Below are 22,462 nucleotides of genomic sequence, written 5' to 3'. Positions count from 1 at the left end.
CTTCTCTATGTACGGCGCCGCGCCAATGTAGCGCATGTCATACTTACTTTATTAACAATTTTCGTCATAAATACATATTTTAACAAACAAATACGGTTCTATTGCAAGACGTTATTCAACATTTCCGAGCCCACTTTGTCGTTTCTTCGTTTGCTAAGAGAGGGTGCGATATGGCAAGACATTTCTGTGTCCACCGTGGTCGAACCCAGTTCCGCAGGTATGGACCCTCAACGAGAGCACCACCCATCCTGTAATGGCCCCATGGCGACCAGCCAATCCTGGTGCGCATCCCTACCTGTTCCTCGTGGTGGGAGACATGATCCGCCAACAAGTAGCTCTGCAATGGCCGCAGCTGGTCCAACAACACACCATGCTCCCTAACTTAGCATGATGAGAAGACGCCGACGCCCCAAAAAAGAGGCCGGTGCGAAAAAGAAGCCGGTGTGAACGGAGGGTGGAAACACAGCAAATTGGAAGAGCTGCACCAAATGCTCGAATCCGAGAATATGTCATTATACGCAGTTGCCGAGACTTACCTACTCGGACTTGAAGAGCCACCAATACACCCGAATTGGCAATGGGCGGGATGCGACAGGAAGCCTGGCTCTCGCAAAGGAGAGGGAATAGGTATCTTTTGGCGGAATTGCATTGACAACAACTGGAAGAAACAGGAGGGTTCCTGTAAAGAACACATGTAGATGACAGGAGCTGTCCTTGGCATACCAGTGCTTTTTGCAGTCATTTACTTCAGTGCTGATCCAGGACAAAATTCGGAGAACAGAGGCATCGCCCAATGTATTGCAGAAGACATTCAGCGCTGGGGATCCAACAGAGAGATATTAATCATGGTAGACGTCAGCGGACGTGTCCAAAGCATCGATGGCTTCGAAGACCACCACAATGGACTTATGCTGCAGCTAGCAGAAACATTCTCCCCTGAAGTAGCCAATCTCCGCCCCGACTGCGTAGGTGACACTACATGAAGCGCCAAAAATAGTCAGTCTTGTATATACTATATCCTCACACCCACCTGACAAAAATACATGTGGACGAGAGTGGGCGATAGAGTTTGGGTAGCGACCACAATCGCATCGCCCTGACTTTCTCTACTTCCGTCCACCGGAGTCGTCGGACAGAATGCCGCCAGTCAGCTCGGCGCTACTTACGGACAAAATCCTTTGAACGAGTGGCGGAGGAGTTTGAAGAAAATGACATTCATGCGCGGCAAACCATGAGGAGTTCGTGGAAGAGCTGCGACGCACTATGTGTCACTATGAAAAGCGAGTCCGATCGCGAGGTGGCACCAGACCTAAGGCCTGGTGGGACCAGCAAGTGAAGAAGGCACTTGAAGCGCGTCGCAAGGCTAATCGAGCTCACCGATACGCAGCAAAGCACCTCTCGGCCGAAGAATGCCAACAGGCGGGGCAGGAATTCTTGCGGTGAAAGAGAGTGATGCAGCAAATGGTCCAAAAGAAAATTGCGGAAAGCAACCAAAAACAACTGCGTGCAATCACAGAAGCCAGCAACAACGGACCGCGCAAATTCCGGACATATATATCTCCTCTCTTAATCGCGAAGCCCCCATTCCTACTCTCCGAGACTCAGCAGGTACAGCTGTCACAGATCTTGAAGAACACCTGGTGACCTACTTGCAGCAAATATATGAGAACCCGCCGCCAGAACAACAGGAAGCGCCATTACAACCTCATGGGAAAGACTGTGAGATGAACAACAGCACCACTGCGGAGCGCGAGTGGAAGGTGTCTTGTGTGGCAATCGACAGAGCCATGTCCAGCATTAGAGCATACAGCGCCAAAGGACTGGATGAAATTCCACATGAGCTAGTGAAACAGCTTGGACAAAACGCAAGAGAGTCCTTGGCTTCCGTCTCCACAGGCATCCTTAATGGAGACCCTATCCCAGAGGACTGGTGCCGCGGCAGGGAGCGCCTGGTACCTAAGAGAGGAGGCAACAGTGACCAGCTGCAAGATTGCAGGCCACTTACCGGTCACCAGTGTGTTGTGTCGACTTTTCACTCAGGTCATCAAGAGATGGATGAGTGGTTGGGCGGAAACCAAGGGACCCTTTACAGAGCTGCAAAATGGCTTCCGGCGTCAGCGGTGAGGGGAGGATAATCTCTTTGTGCTTATACAAAGCATAGAAATAGCACGCAGGGAATCGCGCGGGCTAATCGCCTGTTTTCTGGACGTACGTGGCCAAGGCCTACGACAGCGTACCTCATAGACACCGTCTTTCCCGTATGAAAGACCTCACCGTGCCTCCTGTGTGGATTGAATTATTTCGCTGACTTTACACTGACAATATGGTTGAAACAAACTTTGGTGGACCACGCACGTGCTGTGCCCGTACAGCTTGGTATCAAGCAAGGATTCCCCCTTTCCATATTGCTATATATGCTATATACAGGTGGTCTGGAGCATGCCATCTTGGTTCAGGTGTAAGGTTCAACCTCAACTGCTCGTACGAAGGCACTCCAACGGCGTGAACACCACCTGGCTTTGTTTTTGCGGACGATCTCGTGTTGCTGGCTGAAAATCAGGTGCAACTGCAACATATGGTCGCAATATCAGCCAACCCCCTGGACACCCTAGGCCTGGTCTTCAATCGAAAAAAATCAGCGGTGCTCCGGTTCTCAGGGTAGTGTGTCGAGACTGGTCTGGTGCGGCCAAACGGCGAGGAGCTGCCCAGGCTAGAGGAACACCGCTGAATAGGCGTGATATTGTCCACCTAAGAGAAGCTTGTCTCGTGACATGAAGCTCACTTGAAACAAGCGGCACAACGAGCCAGCCGCATACCTCGTCGACAGTGCCTGTGTGGCTGCAGCCGATACCACATGGTGCGCGATTTGTGGAAAGCCGTGCACGTGCCTAGTCTCACCTACGCAAACTCTGTCGTTTGTCTGTCAGCCCCGACAAGGGATTGGCTAGAGCGAGGGCAGAGACAGGTGGGCCTCATAGCCTCGGTTTGATCTCACTTGTAAATTGGTTAGAGCTGCAGCCGATACCACGTGGTGCATGACCTGTGGAAAGCCGCGCAGTCTCACCTACGCAAACTCTACCGTTTGTCTGTCAGCCCCGACAAGGGATTGGCTATAGAGCGAGAGCAAAGAGAGGTGGGCCTCATAGCCCCAGTTTTGGTCTCACCTATAAATGGGTTAGAATTCGATAATTCTAGAGAAATTACTGGTGACTCCCAGTTTACTTCATTACCTCTCTTCTATAACTATAGCTTTAATTATTTCAACTTCCTTATATGTTCTTTGGTAGTCTGCTGACACGCACACAAGCACATATATGAAAGAGGCGAGCAAATGTCGCGTTCCCCTTGATGTTGAGTATGTGCAGGCACATTTATTAAAACACCCAACATATACTACAAGTTACACTTCCGTACTGCAATAGTGCGCCAGCAAGCTCGAAATGCGAAGCATCCCTCGATAACAGATTGATCTGAAAGCGTGCAGCTGACAATGGGTACATGAAATAATTTGTTTCATAAACAAGAAGACGCATTTATTCGTTGGTGTAACCTAAAAGGGGTTTCCATATATTTTTTTTTATCGTGGAACTGCAAACCGACGCGCGCAACGTGCGTATTCTATTGCGGTCTATGGTGGTTCCGCCCTCTTTTTCCTCTAGCAATATGGCCGCGGTAGGTTTCACTTGCTCCCGATGGCGGCGGCCGGGATGGAAGTGCACCGCGGTGGGGACTGAGCAGCCCAAGAAAAACGAGCGCGCTCTGGCTAGCTCTGGCAGCCAGAAGTCGAAAATCGAAGAGCCCCACTGCCACTCCAAAGGTTCTATAGAACCTCCTTGATTGGGGCGCACACGGAGGGGCGCACCTCCACTCCAGAAGACATAGCATAAAACCTCCTTGTGGCAACCACAGAAAAATGTATCCCTAGATCTAAGGATTTGTAACCTCATTTAGGGATCTGACGTCTTTGTCGTTGAATCTAGAGATTTCTGTAAGGCACTGGAAATGTGATGGATGAAGGTCCTCCATGCGAAATGTGCATTTACGCGGCCTGATTAAAAGTTTTACTAATTGATCACGCTCTTTTAACTAGAAAGACTGTAACAATGCTAATTTAGGCAATTTTATGTTTGTTATATTTAGAACAGTCGTGGTGTTTTGATGAACCACGTGAAGAGGATAGCAGTTGTGTAACGCGAGATTTTTACAGTTTGAATACTGGGCAAAATTAAACTCTGCAGTGGTCATAGTGAAGCATGCACATATCGAGAGCTCCCTGAGTGAATGCTTCACTGTGAAACAAAGATAAGTTTTATCTTGAAATACACATAACCACGTGTCAAGATTACGCTCACTGCGTGATTGGTAAAGTAGTACGGGTTCAATATTGCGGAAACGGCGTGATGAAAAGAGACAAGAAGGCTGTGGGGGTGGTCCAGTCTTTCCGCCATGCCCTGTACATGAGAGCAAAAAAGTGACAAACGGAGAGCTCATCGAAAGTACAGAGGAAACGCGCGTGGAAAATCAAGACTAGACCACCAGCTGTCAAGCTGCAAGTACAAGGCACTGCAGACTTGCGGTTGACCAGAATGATGACATCTATGTCTTCAATGCGTGTGCAACTCTGTCTCGGTGGCAACAGGTGTCATTTACAAGCACTCCATATTCAACTCCACAGAGCGTGTAGAAAAAACAAAAAACAAACACTCAAAGATGGTTAACCGTGAGTTTTACTTTTAAACAGACACAGAATAATTTGGCGACCGAGTGCACTGTCTCAATACTTTGGTAAGAGTCAGTTAGCCTGAATAATCATGTTAAAAATGTATTCTGTGGATTTTCCTCGCAATCTAGGGAATTTTCGAGGGTCGATTTAGGGATAAAACATCTTGGGGTGTCATCACTGCAACAGTTACCAACACCAACTGGTAGGAGTTCTGTGACCAACACGTTACTGTGATCGCTGGCGGTGGAGCACGTGAAGATAATCATGGGCAGCAAAAAACACAAGAAGCACCATAAATCGGAAAAGAAAGAAGCTAAAGATGAAGGTATTGCTTCTGCGCACAAAGCTCGTGCGTTCTCTTTAAGCGTATTCTTGTACGTGGCTTTACGGAAGGTATGTGTGGCTGTCTTCTTTTTTGGCAGTGTGTTTTGGACTGTGTTTGCCTATTTTGCGCGTGTGTTATAGAGCAAGCGACTTCTCGCGTAATTCTGTCGTGTCAGGTAAGGCAGTTGAAATGTTGCCGTCCTATATGTGCTCAGGCATGAAGATCTGCATGATGATGTGCGTTGAATAACTTAGGCCTAGAAGGCCGACATGAGCTGCAGTGCTTCCGCGCGAAGTGCCATAACGTCGCCCCGTTGAGCAAACTAATGGCGTCGTGAGAGTTCGTTTCGTTTGTATCCTGGCGTACACCTGGTTCATCCTGGCACCGAAAACTGCTTGAAACTATTAAGTATATTTGCCCTGTGTATGTTTCGTTACCTAACCTACACAGATAAAGCGTCCCCGTAACAACTAACTAAATAACCTACGTGTTGTCAAAATCAGTGAGCCGAACCTGGCTGAACAGCATCATTTGAATTATATGTTACGCAATTGCGTGCTGTCAAATACGAAAAAATGCTTGGCGCTAAGGACTTTGAACCTGCATTTTTTCATTGACCTTCTTGAATGTGGGCTTTGTTTTATTATCAATTATACAAGTGAAAGCTTCATCACACAAGGCTTCTGTGCTAGCTTGATGAAGCGATGTGTTGCCTTCGTGGCTAACAATTACTTCTTATGTGTTGAGTTTGAGGGTTGCTGTGGTTTGTGGTGACTGTGTGCCAAAAGTAGTAGTTTGGACAAGTTTTTCATGCCATGTAAATGACACTTTAATATTGCTTTTCACACCCATTTCCCCATACATATTCATTACGTGCGATGTCAGTGCACATAAAAGAACACGAGATGGTCAAAATTTCTTGTTGTAAATTGATTTGTAAACGTAGAGCATGTGCATAGAATAGTAAAGGCAGCGTGCACGTAGTTTTGTCTGCTACTTCTCTGCCTGTGCACATGAAAATGTTGAAAGCACTTCTGCATTTTTTCGGTCGTTTATCTAGCTGGGTCACTCTGCCTGTCGATAATCGGATTGCTATCAAGCACAAAAAATTGATGGTTTTACTAAAGACGATAGTCTTTCTTGGGGACCTTTGACGCAAAAACTTTGGTCTGTCTTTCTGTACATTTGTCTGTTTATCCACCCTTACCGCGAACCAGATACTCGAAACAGCACCAGCCGATGCTCCGAACGGCCGACCCCATCCGCAGCACCCACCAATGTTGCTCAAGAATAAGTGTTAATATGTGTGCGATTGTCAATTAAAAAGCAATTATTGTGCATACCTGAGGCACCATAACAACACGTATATATTCTGCATGTTCATCTTTTACTAGAAAAGGCATACAGAAGTAATTCTAAGGGCCGTAGAGCTTATCACGGTGTGCTTACCATGCAACACTTGCACGAAGAAGCGAGTGTTTCCAAGGGTTTGCTAAGACAACGCGGTGGTTGCACCTACCCGTCGCCTTGCGTTCTACACCTTATCACCTCTGAAACAGGCGCGCACACCCGTCTCAGGGCCACGCACTTTGTTTTCCAAAAAGAAATGCCAGATGGGGCTCATGTCTCACGTGTGGCAAGACTTGATGCGCTCGTTCGCCTCGGCTGCACTCGAGGCACTCTAACGCATCACCTCCGGAATACAATTCACCGATTTTCTTGCACAGAACATCAAATAAATGTTTTGTTCACTCTCTCCCCACGGAAGGCTATCGCCTTTCGACGACATTTGCAGATTACATGCAGATACAGGGCCAATTTTTATTACTGCAGATTTTTAAAAGCTCTCTCTGCTAAAGTCTGTATATTTTTCGCATAGTGCTTGCTGCAACTGGCCACTTTCAATAACAGATGAGGTTATTGAAGTCTGATGCAGTGAGCATTCAAAGCTCGCCTGTGCGATCATGAAATAGTCGAGTTCACTTATAACAATACTGAAGTGCCACAAAAATTTCATTGTTATAAACAATAATTGCTATAAATGGGTTGTACAAAAAAAAGCAAAATAAGAGGATAGCAAGTTGTTTTGAGATAACTATATTATCAGATGAGATTCTATAATTATAAAGAGGATAGGGCTAAAGATGACAGAGCAGTCAATATTTTGAACATGCTTGAACATTCGGATGCTTTCACAGGGCGGTCACAAGCCACATAGCACCAATGTATCATAAAGTTGGGTGTTTCGGGTGCTGAAACGCTTCAAAATGTTAATCTTATTACTCGAACAGTATATCAGAAAGTGTATTGCAAGGGTGGTGCTATCAAATTTTGAGGCTAAAACAGGCTTCTTGTAGTTTTCCTCTGTAGGACACTCCACACGATCGGCGAACACAGCAAACGTTTAGAATATATTTTAATTCACCTTCAAAGTGTACTTAAATGCTAATTTTCCCGACCGAAACCTATCGCAAGCGTCCAGAACTGTCGTAGCTCTCTAAAGGCCAATGAAAGTAGCAGTGAAGTCACACCAGATCTCTAGTGAGTGTAGGCGTGCGCAGGTTTTCCCTCCAGGGGGAACAAAAGTTCATCACAGCGCATGCCCTCTCCATTATGTCAGTGTATGGGTCTGACTTTCCGCAGTTGCGGCGCCCCCTTCTTATTATCTCAATGTGTCGATGTGTGGGGCTGTGTTTGCACAAACCCCCTCGTAGGTGACCATGGGAGTGACTACCCCTTTACCCGCGTCCAATGGGCACGCCTATTGTAGTGAGGGGAGTGACCTCGGGAGACCTGGGCCATGACATACCGGCAAAGCATCGCGGCTGCTTCACGTTTGTTTTGCAGGTGCTTGTGTGGCATGCACGAAAAAGCCAGAGAGCACACTGTAGTCCGCCCGACGTGCGTCACAGCCTTGTGTGGCCATGTGACCAAGCCACCTACACTGCCACGTCACAGCCCAATCCTACGCCCAGAAACCGAAACTGAAAATGGTCCACATAAAAAAGACGATATTAATTTAGTTAGCGACAATAAATGAATCTTGGTGTGTATGTCATGCTTCCTGGAGCTATAAGAAATGCTTGCAGCAAAAAGCGTGCAAGCGAGAAAAATGGTGGCACTAACCCTTTAAAGGGAAACTCCGGCGTTTCTCGATATTCACCAATTTCAATAAAACTTTGAACATCTGCTCTCGTCAATATCGTGGTGATATGTGTCAAATCATACAAGCATAAGTCATTTAGTTATTTAGAAAATGAATTTTAAATTGGTGTTTGTCGATTCTGGAATCACAATTGTAAACGGGAGCCACCCTGTGTATGTTAAGGGCCTACTCTTTTTCAAAAACCCTGCATTTCCCAGCAGACGGATGCAGCACGTGCTTTCTTCTACGAGGCGATAACGCGAGTCGTTGACGCCGGGTCTCAACGAAGAAATCGATTCGGGGCATGTCAGATGCTTCACAGGCCGGTGGGTCAAAATAAAAAAGTGGTACTTCCCCGCTCAGAGAGTAGCTTCAACCATCACTTAATTTGTCAGTGGTAAGTTCAGACGAGCTGGCACAGCTTTATTCCGCGTCGGATGACATCGCCAACTAGCTGCCAACTAGTCGGATGACATCGCCAACATGGCACGTGAGCTATGTTTACACCCGGGCCAGCCGTGGTGGGGTGTAGCGAATCTTGTTATGTTATCGGCGACATATTCTCGTAACATCATTGGATACACGCCATGGACGACGAAGCAGCTTCCCGTCTCGGTTTCTGTTTTGACTTGTTTATTGCTCAATTGAAATTATTGACGAGTGCCTGTGCAAAATGAACCACCCTAGCTTTTGCAGGACTGTCAGTAACTTGAAAAGAGCATTATCTCAGTGTGGTTGAAAATGCACAGGAGTTCCTCTTTAACAGAAGCCACCGCCACTTCCACCTCGTAGCGGATTTCAAAAGTCAGCTTTGTCGCAGTGTCACACCACTATGTGGTATAGTTTACCACAAATCCAAAGGGGAGCTGGGAGGTGGTGGGTGAGGGTTAAGCTGCTCGAATGTCTGGTTTTCTTCTTCTGCTTGAAGGATTTCGCGTTCTATTACCCACGAACACTCAATCGCAAGAATCATTTTTTTTAAACTGATAATGCGGCATGCAGACATTGCTGTAAGCGGGTCATTTCACCATAGAAAACATACAAAAGTTAACGGCCGAGCAGCGTCTCATTGTTATAATTAATGTATTGTTGAAACTGTTTTCGTTAGAAGTGGATTCAACTGCATTGACTTATTAAAGAAGCGGAGGCCAAGTTGGTTTTACTTTATTTACTGTGGAAAAATGAAAAGCGCGACGGGTCACAGTTTACTAGAGCATGCCGAGAGTATGGGCAGAGAAGTAGCAGATGACATGGGCAACGCAGCACTTAGATGAACCAATGTGCATGTGCCACATTTCGAAATCCCGCCATCAGTTAGCCGACTGCCAACCACGCACTCGCGTTTTGCGTGTTCCCTCTTATAGTGGATTGTACTGCACAGGACATACTTTTCAACTTACATGTAGGTTGCCTGTCCCATTTTTGGGTCCTTTTTGTGATACCGTTTTTGGCTTTAAGAAGCCACTCATTAGGCCTCATACCAAATTTTATTTAGACCGTGGAAGTTGTTGGGTGTCCGATGAACATTTTGCCACAAAAATTTTTTGAATCTGTTCATTACGGGCTGAGAAAACTTTTTTTGAAGCGGCGCGAAACGAGGATGAGAGGAGGCGAGCTCTAAACCCTTGCCGATACTCCGCATAGCCTTCGCAAGCCAAATCTTTTCCCTACTCTCTCCGGCATCCAACCAAGAGGTCACGTGCCCATAACGTGCTCGAACAAGCCCAACCCTCGTGCACGTTTTCTTTTTGTTGACCATGCAGTGTTATTTCGTGTCGTGGTCTACTGCCTGTTTCTGTGGGATAATTCGAAAACGCTGGCTTTGACACGGTAGAATAGATGAGCGCAATGTGTGCGCGAACGCGTTGGAGCGTTTCACGGCTGTTGTCTGCTCGACGCGCTGACCGCGGAATCGCGGGGACACGAACGCATGGAAAACATCGGCATATTAGTCCCCCATCTTGTTGCAATTCACGGAAAAGAAAAAAAAGAACGCTCACATTTTCTTATTACGTCTCATTATTTATCTAGAGATTTATTAATCTCTTCAAGCAAACTACGCATGTTGTGTTAAATAATTTTTGTCATGTCACGTGCCACTGTTGGCCACGTCGGGGCACAGTCGTCTACATAGAGAACCAACATCACTGCATTGCCGTGTACGGAAAGCCATTCATACACGCATGTCATGCTCTCATTTTCTGGGCGCGCGCCCGCAAAAGGAAGGGGGAGCAGCGTTCATCTTGAAATTTGACCCATTTCCGCAGCGCGTAGCGTTGCAAATTTCGGCAGACGTGATCATGAACGCTTCATCTATGCGTTGCGCTTGTCAGCTCGAAATTGTAAAACCTGGTGAGTGGCCCTTTAATTATATTATTATTCCTGATGCACTAACTAGCCTAACAGAATATGCTTGGGTCTGCCTGTTGGTTTCTTCTCTTGTGCTGCTGTTGTATGTAACAGACTCGTCAAGTGAGCACAATTGTCACAATCCTCATATGTAGTTTTTAACAGGTAATAATGGGCATTTTGAGTAGTAATAGGGAGCTTTGATTATACTGCAGCAAGCTAATTTATCACCCTAACTAAATTCCTATTGTGACACTTGCAGTGCACACCTGTTTGGCATGAAAAGTTTGCTCGCGTGTAAAAGAAAGGCATCAAATTTCCAATAATGAATTTTTATAAGCAAACGAGAAAATGTATTGGAAAGTCTGCATACAAAGTTTTCTGCTCTCTTATAAGTATGTGAACATTCCAATTCATTGTATGTTGTTTGATATGATTGTTGTGGTATAGAGCTTTGGAATTTTTTTGCGTGCTGGAAAATTCCCCATTTTTTGCTGTCTTGAAGTTGACTTTCTTGAGTTTTAAAACGTACAAGAATTCATTTTGTGTTAATTTTTAAAGATAGTCTAGCCTCAGTCTAGTGCAAGGGTGTCTGGACTTGTAACATATCAAAATTGTGATACAGCAGTCTTATGGCAGCAGTGCTGCCAGTCATGCTGTTAGTGTTAGCCACCTAGCATAGCCACATTGATTTGAAGATATTAGCTGTCTAGGTAAACTCTTCACTTTTAAAGGGACTGTCTACTGTGTGTAAAAATTTTTGATTGTGGTGAAAACGAGAAGATTCGTCACATCGGTAACAGTGAGTGCGCTTTTGTCCTATAAAAAAGGAATTATACTTTTAATTTGATGTTGGAAGTCAATAAAGAATGACCGCTAGCATCACCCAACAGCGATGTAATTCAGTCTACTGGCAGGACATAAAACCCTCGCAGGTAACTGCGAGTAACGTCCCAAAACCACCATATGATTATGAGAGATGCCGTAGTGGAGGACTCCGGAAATTTTGACCACCTGGGGTTCTTTAACGTGCACCCAAATCTGAGCACACGGGCCTACAACATTTCCGCCTCCATCGGAAATGCAGCCGCCGCAGCCGGGATTCGAACCCGCGACCTGCGGGTCAGCGGCCGAGTACCTTAGCCACTAGACCACCACGGCGGGGCCTCAGCTAGAAGTGGATATCACTTCACTCGTAGGTCATTCCACGTTTTTTGAAATTAGGGAACCGTTCACATTTGTTTTTTTTTTTCGTTTTCATTTTTTTACTGGTGCACCTTTTACACTCCCACCTTTTGAGACAAAAAAAAAGTCTGGAAGTGAATATTTGAGTTTGCTTATAACTATTTGTGCAGACATATGAGTGAGTGCGTGAGCAAACTTTATTTAACCAGCGGATTGAGGCGTGGGTCTAAGCCGCACCAGGGGCGGTGGAGAGACCCTGTCTCTCAGCCGCCTCCCAAGCTCGCTGGATGGCCCATATTTAATCTGTCCGATCTGAGCTGATCAGCGCGGCTCTCCACCGCGCCCAAAGCTGTTCTGGGGAGACTGCATTGGCGTCCTGTATCTGTGTGCATTCCCATAACATATGCTCTAGGGTGGCGCATCTCATGCTACATAGCTTACACATATATGCCTACCAACATTTTTTTTCTTTCAGACCGCCAAGAAAAATCCCTCAAACTAGTTCTCAAGGTTGGTGGGAGCACAGGTGGGTTGCAGACGCCAGTGCCGTCACCATCCGCTGTAGCCTCGCCATACAGTGTGCCTCCTGTTCAGCAGCAGCAGCAGCAGCTGGAACCTATGGCTGCCGCAGCTGCACCCGCAGCATTTCGTCTGGAGGCCCCCAGCATGGTTTGTCACGCTCATGAGGGCAGCAGCAGCAGCAAGCACAAAAAATCCAAGAAGAAGAAAAAAAAGAAGTCCAGCAGCAAAGAACACAGGGAAAAGAGGCACAGGCACCACCACCACCACCATCATCGACATCACCATCACCACCATAAAGACCCTGAAAAAAAGGTTAGCATGACTTTGAGTAGTGGTTAAAGACAGTGCAACAAAGAGACGAGGACGATAAAAAGGACTGATTGTCCTCATCTCTGTGTTAAGCTGTGGTTCACCATTAATCGCCAACTCGCTCAAATACCTCGTTACTACTCTCTGAATAGCATAGTCACAACATTCAGATGTATATTATTCGTGCATTTGTCTTCAAGGTACTGTAATGACAATGTCTCTCACTTAGCTTTCAGGTCTTGCACAGCACGTCATGAAATTGGCTTTCATTAATGTTGTTTATTCAACAGACGTTTGGAAACATGGAGGGGTAACGTTTTTTTCTTTATTTTTTTATTTTATTACTTGAATGGGCTAGCAGATAATTGTAAAGTGTTTGGTTGCGGCACTAAGAGTCGCGTACGAGGAGTAACTGCTTTCTGATGAGGCAAAGTAGCACTGTACAAGTGCAACTGATAGTTATAGCGTATTAATTCATAAAGTTATTCTGTGGTTAAAGCATACAACGCTCTATTGATCGGCATTACAATGAAATTCATCACTGCAAGCTCTTTGTGTTCGTCCAGTGCGTGTCATGTGGTTGCCAACTTGCGCTGATGTCAAGAGTTGGTAATAACCCTGCCCCACGGCAAATGTAATGTCATTTACAGCAAATATCGTTAGTTTATGTAATTTGTTTGCTGTCACACTACGATGATGATGAAAACATTTTATTATGAATATTCAAGGAAAACGGGGAGGGTCTCTATTCCAGGACTCCTATGTTAACCTCTGCGACAGCCCAGGCCCTGAGAATGAGGGCCCGGCAGACCTCGGGGGTGCCGTTGCGAAGGGTGCCTTCCCACTGCTCTGGGGTACGGGTGGATCGAAGGATTGGAGGGATGGGAGGGAAGTAAGCTGCAGAGCACTCTACGTTTACGTGAAAAGTTGTGGGGATAGCGCCACAGCCTAGACAGGCATCAGTATAATGAGTCAGGTATATTTTATTCATGAAGGGGAGGTTCGGAAAAGTTCAGGTCTTCAGTTGGCGAAGTTCGACAGCCTCCTCGCGTGTGAAGGAGTATGGTGGGAGTTGGTAGTGCCACTCAATGAAACTGACATTTTCTGTGAAATAAATTGACCAAACACATCAGCATTCAATTTCAGCCTAAAGTGTAGTCTTGATGCCAGGAACGTTTTAAGGAGATGGCTATTGACTTTTGTATATCTAACTTGTGTCATTCGTGAACAGCTCCATTGATGTACAAGTGTGTGAAAAAGTATCTGAAAATTTTCTGAGGCTTGAGTTCCTGTAATGTTTCTTTCGGTATGTCAGCAAGCACAATAGCATAAATGAACGTGTGCTGCTTTTTAAAGGGACCCTGAAATAGTTTTTCGAAGTTTTGTCTGCGTTTAAACTAGGGCATCATCAAACTACTCGCACCATAAATTTAGTGACATGTCAGGTACCAAGGACGCTTCAGCCAAATATACCGTCCTTCTCACTCCTGCTTGGCCTCCTCAGCTCGTGAGGCATGCTGGCATCGCTGGCAATCGCAGGGATCTCATGAGCAAGCTAAAATATTTGAGCTTTTACTAGTCTAGACCTTCGAGATCGCACGCCAACAAGTCTCGGAGGCCATCACACAGTGCGCCCGGCAGCACGCACACCATCCGACAATAGGTATGAAGATAGCGGAGTGTGGTTCATATCTCCTCCGACAGGTGCAGCTGCCCTACCAGACTATCTAATTCTTGCTTCTGCGCATTCCACAGCCCATGACAGCCAATCAGATCAGCAGCCACAATGACGTCAAGTGGTCAGAGCATGTCGCTCTGTTAATGGGCGGTTGAAAACGCGTTGGGCCGAGTCGCAGTGATCTGCACCGATTTGCTGCTTTAAAATGTTGTAATAAATTATACAGTTTATGCAGAGTTCAAATCGGTCTGTAAATGACCCTTAGGACTTGGTCCACCAGCCCAATGTGTTCGCACAAAATAGCCAAAACCGTTTGTGGTCCCTCTCGCTCTGTTAATGGGCGGTTGAAAACGCGTTGGGCCGAGTCGCAGTGATCTGCACCGATTTGCTGCTTTAAAATGTTGTAATAAATTATACAGTTTATGCAGAGTTCAAATCGGTCTGTAAATGACCCTTAGGACTTGGTCCACCAGCCCAATGTGTTCGCACAAAATAGCCAAAACCGTTTGTGGTCCCTCTAATTAGCATCATGCAACACTTTCTTATGAAGGTAGAAAAGTTCTTGAGCATGTACATTCATTGCCTGTTACATGAATTTTGCAAGGATGCTTTGTACCGTACAGTTGCAAAAAGCACACAGTTTCTCTGAAGGCTCTCATTATAGTTCTTGTTCCTACCTAGCATCTTTAGAGCTCCGATTCTCTGCTGAACGAGTGGTACTTTTCTCTGTGATAAGCTACTCAACTGCTGATGCATGGTTCACTTTCACCGCTGCTGTCTCTATAAAACTAGGTACTACTAGCAAGCTTCAGATGGCTGCAGAGAAGAAAAAGTATTGTAATTTAATATAGCTCTGCAGGGGTTATGAAATTCCTTGCATGTAGTTAAAATAAGTTTGGAACACTGACATGTTGAAGAAATGCTGTTGACATCCGTAGTTATACTGTTGAAGGGTAACCGCGCCGTTCTTGGAGGAGTGCTGGTAAAAAGTATTTTTTTCAGTTTCGTCTTGCTACAAGTGCAATCAATATAATACCGTTTTTTTAAATCGGCGCGAGAGGCCCTATTCCATCTGAACTAAACAGAACAAGGCATTTTATGCTTAGTAGTGTCTGCTGTGTATTGCTTACGCCACTATCACATGAAGGAAAGCTAGCAGCCACTCATAAAGTTAAGATCACACCACCGCTATTGCTGTTGCAACTCTTTCTTTACATTTGCAGTACATACATTTCAAGGTAATCTTCCATTATTAAGATAGTGAATATGCATATCTGTACTAGAGCTGTATATGCATGAGGACTTGTGAAATCGTTTCTGCATATTGTTCTGCATAGTGGTGATGGTGCTGGACTGCTGACCTACAGGTCACGTAATTGAACCCTACTGCATTTTAAATTGGAGCAAAAAGGCTTGAGGCCAGTGTGCTTGCATTTAGGCACACATTGAAAAACCCCAGGTGTCTGAAATTTTCGTAGCTTTACAATTACCGTGTCTCATAATCATATTGTCGTTCTGGGACACTAGGTTGGAAACTATTATTATTTATTATTACATTATCATACTTCTGCTAAATGTTGACAAAATCACCATTGAGGCGTGTAGCGTATCTTCATACACTGCTGATATTAGGAATGTCAGACTGTAATAGCTCAATGATCGCAGGTCTCTGCAATAGCCACTGCCCAACGCCTTCAGTTTGGTACTTAGTAACACTGCTTGATAATTTTCAGGTACTATAATGCTATTTAAGATAAGATGTACTGTAAATACGTAAGCTTATGAGCACTAAATGCATGTAACTCTCTTATCGAATGGCAAGTACTCTCTTAACAACATTATAGAAAAGCGGCGCTACACGCCCCGCCGCGGTGGTCTAGTGGCTAAGGTACTCAGCTGCTGACCCGCAGGTCGCGGGTTCAAATCCCGGCTGCGGCGGCTGCATTTCCGATGGAGGTGAAAAGGTTTTAGGCCCGTGTGCTCAGATTTGGGTGCACGTTAAATAACCCCAGCTTAGTTAATCTTCAAGCTCAGTAAAATAAAAAAAATTTTTCTTGCGTTTCATTGTGCTGCTCGTGGCGAGGACAAACACTATGAATTCGTTTAGTTGAGGTTTTGTGCATAAACTGCTATACAAGCTGTTTGAAAACACTATGGGAATGTTAAAAATATACTTTCAGTAATACATTCCATAAAAAAGTAATACTAAGTAAAGCATCATTTTGCTAGTTTGGTATGAATAGTAAAGTGCTTAAACAGACACTAAAGTGAAACAATGAATTGGTTGAAATTGATAAATTATACTCTGAAAACACAAATGTCATTAATTTTACCACAGTATGTTCATTAGAAGAGGAGAAAGTCTAGACCATAGTATCATTTTTAACTTTTGTGCCTAAATCTTCACATGTGAAGGCGAAAATACTGCAGGCCCGTGTGCTCGGGTTTCGGTGTACGTTACAGAACTCCAGGTGGTCAAAATTTTCGGAGCCCTCCACTATAGCGTCTCTCACAATCATATGGTGGTTCTGATATGTTAAACCCTAGGTATTATTATTACTTCACATGTGACGTCCCAGATTTGAAGTGTGTTTTTCTTCATCTATTTCATCTAGTGATATTGGCCAAATGAAATTTCCTGAAACTTGAAAAGTTAAATGTATGGCTCCTTCAGAGGACAATGTACTTCATTTTTACTGATTAGGAACTCCGTAGAACCTAATATAGATGCTGTCAAAATTTCTCATATCACACCACGTGGTGTGGAAATTTCTATGTTATGCATTGTCTTGCTTGCCAAGTGTCTTCTCATGCAAATGTGGTGTTCTTGGAATTGTGAAAGAGTAATAAATAGTTTGGAGAACATTAAAAAATTTTTTTTATGTAGTGTCCCCTTAATGTGTTCATATAGATAAATGAACTATAAGATGGAATTTCAATGCATCAGGTGATGTGTGATAAAACGAGTATTTTCTAACACAAAGCAATCATACCCAACCTAGAAGTTTCAAGGCAAGAATCGCTCACTCATTAGATGTAGTGCTGTGAAAAAAGATTATGAAAGTAGTGCATGGATTACTGTGCAAACAATTTGATTAATCATTTTAGTATAACATGAAGTTGTACCACTTTAGGATGACACTTCTGTATTCGTTTTGTGACAGTCTGTATAAGTGTTACCTTCTTAAGGTAGTTTGTGGCTTTCTGATAAGCTTATCCAGGTGGTTTTGATCATGCCCTCCTTTTTTTTTTCTCCTCCATTTTTGTAGGAGAAGCGGAAGTGTGAACATGAATGTTCCTTGGGCAATGAAGAACATCTACCTGTAGCTAATACGGTGGAGCAACCAACAACAAAGCGCCCCCGTCAGGAGTTGGCACCACCACCGCCTGAGCCGTCACCTCCACCTGCTGAACGTCCGATGAGAGACCCTCGCACATGTACATTAAAGAAGTCTGATAAGAGTCCCCTGCAGATGCTACTCGACTACCTTCTAAAAAATCTTCAAAAGTAAGTCTCAGAACCAGCATGTTTTTTAGAAGCATGTTTTTTTCGACAGCTGGTGAAATGTTGCTCTTGGAAGAAAGTGCTGAAATGTTGTGAAGCTTCTCTAATTTTCTTGCAAGTTGCTTTTCTGCATAGATGCAAATGTAGAAATGACTCGCCATGGTGGCTTAGCGGCTGTGCTGTGTTTCTCAGCATGAAGTTGAAGGTTTGGTTCTCTGCTGAAGCAGCCAAATTTTGATGCGGGTAAAATACGAAAGTACCCATATACGGTGCTCACGCTCTGAAACAGGGCAATTTAGGTCCAAGTAACGCAGATAATTTCATTTCCACGGTCTGCAGTTCGGAGCATATTGGCGTGATTTCAACTTGAACGCATTATCAAAGTTAACATTAGAGGTCATATTTATCATGACATAACAATTTTGCAACAGTTTGTTATATACTAAAACAATTTGATGTCCTGTTTGAATCTGAATTTTGCGTGGGTGCTTACTATAGTAAAGGGCCCCATGGGATCAAAGCTAATCTGTTATATAGTGCTGTGGCATGATATACCAGGCATGCTAGAGTTATATAACAAGGATTATAAGGCTTGTTCTGGCATGCTTAATAATCAAACTGAAATAAACAAGAGTTGAAGAAAGCAGAGGCTGAAAGTGGTGAGAAAACTTTGTACAGGAAATGTGGAAGGTAGGTATTCAGATATGGGGTATTTGAATGCCACGTTCGATTTGTGGTACCTGTTTACCACAAAATTCTTGTCTTTTCCTATTTTATCTCCAGTCAACACTAGCACATCTTTTTTATTTTTATTGCAAGTCCAAAATATCTTTTTGTCTCATCCTCCTCCTCCCTGTTTCCTCTCCCCAGCCATGTTTTTCTGACGCGTAAAAGTAGTGAGAATTGGCAAGTATTAATGCAGGTGGGAATGTGAGCTCCACAAGTGTAAATGCATTTGTGCGAAGGAGTACATAATCTGGGAAACTGTTAGTGAGCAAGTATGAATATCCATTTGCAGTGGACTTTCATTATACGGAAACCTCTTAATCATTGCTGTTTTATTGAAATAAATGTCTCTAATATGATTGGTTTTGTATTTAAATAATGTGCCCCTGTTCCTCTCTCAACAAGTGGAGGTCCTGTTAAGGAGGGATGAGTAAAAAAACACGTTTTTTTTTTTCTTCAAAATTACATATTTTTTGTTTTTATTTGATTTCACAAGTTTAGTTGCTTCTATACTTTCACAACAACTACAAAAATAACTGAAAACTGCAATTAAACTCAAAGTGGGTTAAAATTACTTTTAAAGAGCACAAGGTGGCTACTAAAAACTAAAAAGAGCTCATTGTTTAGAGCCCCCTGGTGTTGCATGGCTGCTTGCCATCAAAATGATCATGATTGCCAAGCTTTCATGATGGAAGAAATCATCTAAAAAAAACAACATCTTTTCTGCATAGATGAACTTTCACTTACACTGAAATCCCACTACAACAAAATTGGCGGGATGCGTGAAAAGAATTCGTAGCGACATTTCATCTATCGACCACAATATTTGGTAAGATCTGACAATTTTGACTTGTTCTTTGGTCCCAGCAAGTGCATGCATTGAACTCTCGCTGACTGAGACGTACCTATCCGCACACTGAGTGAACGTATTTTCTCATGCATAACGCGATCAAAATATACAGGAAAATTGGAGGTCGGGGCAAAATTTCGGTTGGGGTGCAAGTTTTGAAAGAATTTTGGTTTGCAAGTTGGCTTCACGGCACAGCTTCACGGCAATGCAAGAAAGGCGGTCTTGCGTCAATACGGGGGTAGTTTTTTCTTCCTCCCGCAGTTCCCGGTTGGAAGTGCCAGTTATATGACGGTGCTGGTTATACAAAAGAAAATACGATATTCAGACGACCTGTGGGGCGTGCCAAGGGCGCACTGCCATGAACGAGCATGCGAAAGCTTCGCTAGAGGCTAAGTGTAAACTGCAACTGAAAGTGCCGAAGCTCCGCACTACCGTGGCCATAACTACACGACAGGAAAGTCATAACGGTTCGTGCCATTTTATGGCTTTACTACCTTTTATCTACAGCTGCCTTAGCTGCGCACCTTCACATCCTATTCATTATCAATGAACCCGACGATAGCGACTGCGGCAAACAGTAGCTCCGTTTTAAATTTGTGCGCATGACTTAAGAACTGCATTATTGCTATTTTTGATCGCATCATTACGGCAAGAAATATTGGGTTCAATCACTGCGCGTTGACTGCGTGTGCACTTTTGTGGCCTCCCGTGATCGCGTTTGACATGATCGCATTTGAGTTCACAGCGGTTATGGCGGAATGCAGCTACGATGGGATTAGGTGCACGATGGTCGCGTGTGTGCCTTCACGACGCCGTGGATGTCATTCATGATTGCAGGGCTAGTAACGACGAGCGGTAGTTTTGTTTTGAGCACGACGTCAAAAAGATATGGCAGGAGTTCTTTAGAAGATCGCGATTATGCTGCGGCTCGCACGTGCATCAAACCCACTGGCAGCATCATGGTGGATGAACGATCTGTCGCCGAGCATCGCAAGGGTGATAACTTTAGCGGGATGATGGTTTGGTCACGGAAAGCGTGTCTTCGATGCGGTCGTGCGCTCTGGATGTGACGGGCCGTTGAGAAATGGTCGAGTTGATAGCAGAACTTCGCAGTAATCCTAAGCATGTTCCTTTTCTTTACGGGGTAGTACTCGCGAAAACTTCGTTGAAGCAGAAATGGTATACAGGAAAAGTATTTGTTGTGACAAGACATTTTTCACATTGTTTTCTATGTGTGGCTGATGGGGAATTGAAAATTATTCATTCTGGCGGCAATTTCGTTATTATAGGACTTCGTTATAGTGGGATTTGACTGCATACTTTTAAAATGCATTTTCTCAAGGTCCCTTTTTGGACAAATTCTTGAGTTTGAACATCATGTTTTTGGTACTTCTAATAGTGCGGGCGGGATGAAATTTTGCCCACATTTTTCTTAATAAGTGAAGGGTGCAGCTATTTCCTTTAAAACTTTATATCGCCTATGTAATTATTACGAACCTAAAGTAAGCAGTTAGTATAGGCTAAGATTCTAAAAATTTTCTCATTACAATTTTTTTTTCTTATTCATTAGAATGTCTTATATGCACTTTCTTGATAGTTATTTGCATTCTGCAGTTAATGTGGAGCAATATGAGCCATTAGTAACTCTGAGCCATAAAAGTTTAGGGACACAAAAAGTCAGTATAAGCCCCGCCGCGGTGGTCTAGTGGCTAAGGTACTCGGCTGCTGACCCGCAGGTCGCGGGTTCATATCCCGGCTGCGGTGGCTGCATTTCCGATGGAGGCAGAAATGTTGTAGGCCCGTGTGCTCAGATTTGGGTGCACGTTAAAGAACCCCAGGTGGTCAAAATATCCGGAGCCCTCCACTACGGCGTCTCTCATAATCATATGGTGGTTTTGGGACGTTAAACCCCACATATCAATCAAAAAGTCCGTATAAAATTAACTGTACGTTACACATTGTCATGGCACAAAACAAAAACTTTGCAGCTTATGATAAAACTAATTAAATATTTGAAATCAGCGTAAAAGCCTATTTATACAGCAAAATTTTATTTATTTTTTTTATTTATTTAGAAATACTGTCAATCTCAAACGAGATCAAGGCAGGAAAAGGGGGTTGCAGCAGAATATATAAAAACATTAAACAAATTATACTAAGCTATACAACAATGTATTAAAAATACATAAATGCAAACACAAGTTAACTACAGCATATAATATAAACATCATCCACTAGGAAGAAGAGTAACCAAAAAAAAGACCGTACGTAAAAATAGATAAAGACCGTACGTAAAAATAGATAAATTCACAAATAAATCAGGTAATAACTCAACCGTGCTGTGTCAGTAAAGCTTCCTTGATTGTCATTGCTCTAGACTACATATTAACAAAACTTTTGTTTTGAATTGGATCCTCCCTTAAATGAGACATATTTTCCTGGTTTCTATATCAAAAGCCTACTGCATTCTGCCAGCCTATGGGTTGCAGAGTGCTAATTTTACTAGAGCTTGCTTCATGTACTTTAGCCTTATGTTTCTATAATAGTGTTGCACTGCTGTCAGAGGTTGAAGACTGATGGTTAGCTGCGACATTTCTATGTAAAAAGTGTAAGTAGGTTGCTTTCTTGCCAGTGTGTTTGGTGGGATTATCTCCGATGTTTGCATTGGCTAGCAATGGCCCAAGGGCTATGTCACAATTTCAGTGGCACAAAACTTCTGCATAGGAGGTTAAGGGGAGATGCGAGTCGAAAAATCGCGTTTTTAGCGAAATTTCTTGTATTTCTGATTCTTATTGCATTGTAATCTTCAAACCTTCTTCTTTCATCTGTGAAAATTTCAAAACTAAATTCGAACCGCAAAATGCAAAAAAATGTGTACGAAGGCATCGCGGTGGCTCAAAATTTCTTGAATTTGCGCCGATATTGGCCATCTTTGACTGCGCGCTGCTCCCCGTCGGAGTGCCGCCCGCCATCGCGATCGGTTGGGAAAGTTGCGTCCGGCCTTCTTCTTACATCTCCGACGACCGCCAGTTTCATACGTGGGCAAAAAAAATAAAAACGAGGCCTTTTTATTACGTGGTTTGAGCGGTTTGAAACGCGCGGCACCCTAAGCCGCATCGCCATTGGCTACCGAGTCATTGTCAGC

At 44.0% G+C, this 22,462-nt stretch overlaps 1 protein-coding gene across 5 annotated transcripts in view; it reads left to right on the top strand.

Moving 5' to 3' along the window:
* LOC119176302 (bromodomain-containing protein 7) overlaps window positions 1-22,462 on the top strand; it is a 116,437-nt gene that overhangs the window by 8,841 nt on the left and 85,134 nt on the right. For 3 of the 5 annotated variants that reach the window (XM_037427514.2, XM_037427515.2, XM_037427513.2), the window contains exons 1-3: window positions 4,890-5,048; window positions 12,203-12,561; window positions 17,506-17,744. In XM_037427514.2, coding sequence (XP_037283411.1) covers window positions 4,988-5,048; window positions 12,203-12,561; window positions 17,506-17,744 — 659 coding nt within the window. In that variant the 5' untranslated portion in view covers window positions 4,890-4,987. Of the gene's footprint in view, window positions 1-4,889; window positions 5,049-11,629; window positions 11,738-12,202; window positions 12,562-17,505; window positions 17,745-22,462 lie in introns of those variants that run through there. The other 2 variants (XM_075877335.1, XM_075877334.1) reach the window with 2 other exon arrangements.

Source organism: Rhipicephalus microplus, chromosome X, assembly GCF_043290135.1.
Source record: "Rhipicephalus microplus isolate Deutch F79 chromosome X, USDA_Rmic, whole genome shotgun sequence".
Lineage (NCBI taxonomy): Eukaryota > Metazoa > Arthropoda > Arachnida > Ixodida > Ixodidae > Rhipicephalus > Rhipicephalus microplus.
Note: the sequence above shows the minus strand (reverse complement) of the source record. Positions and strands in the feature narration are given on the sequence as shown.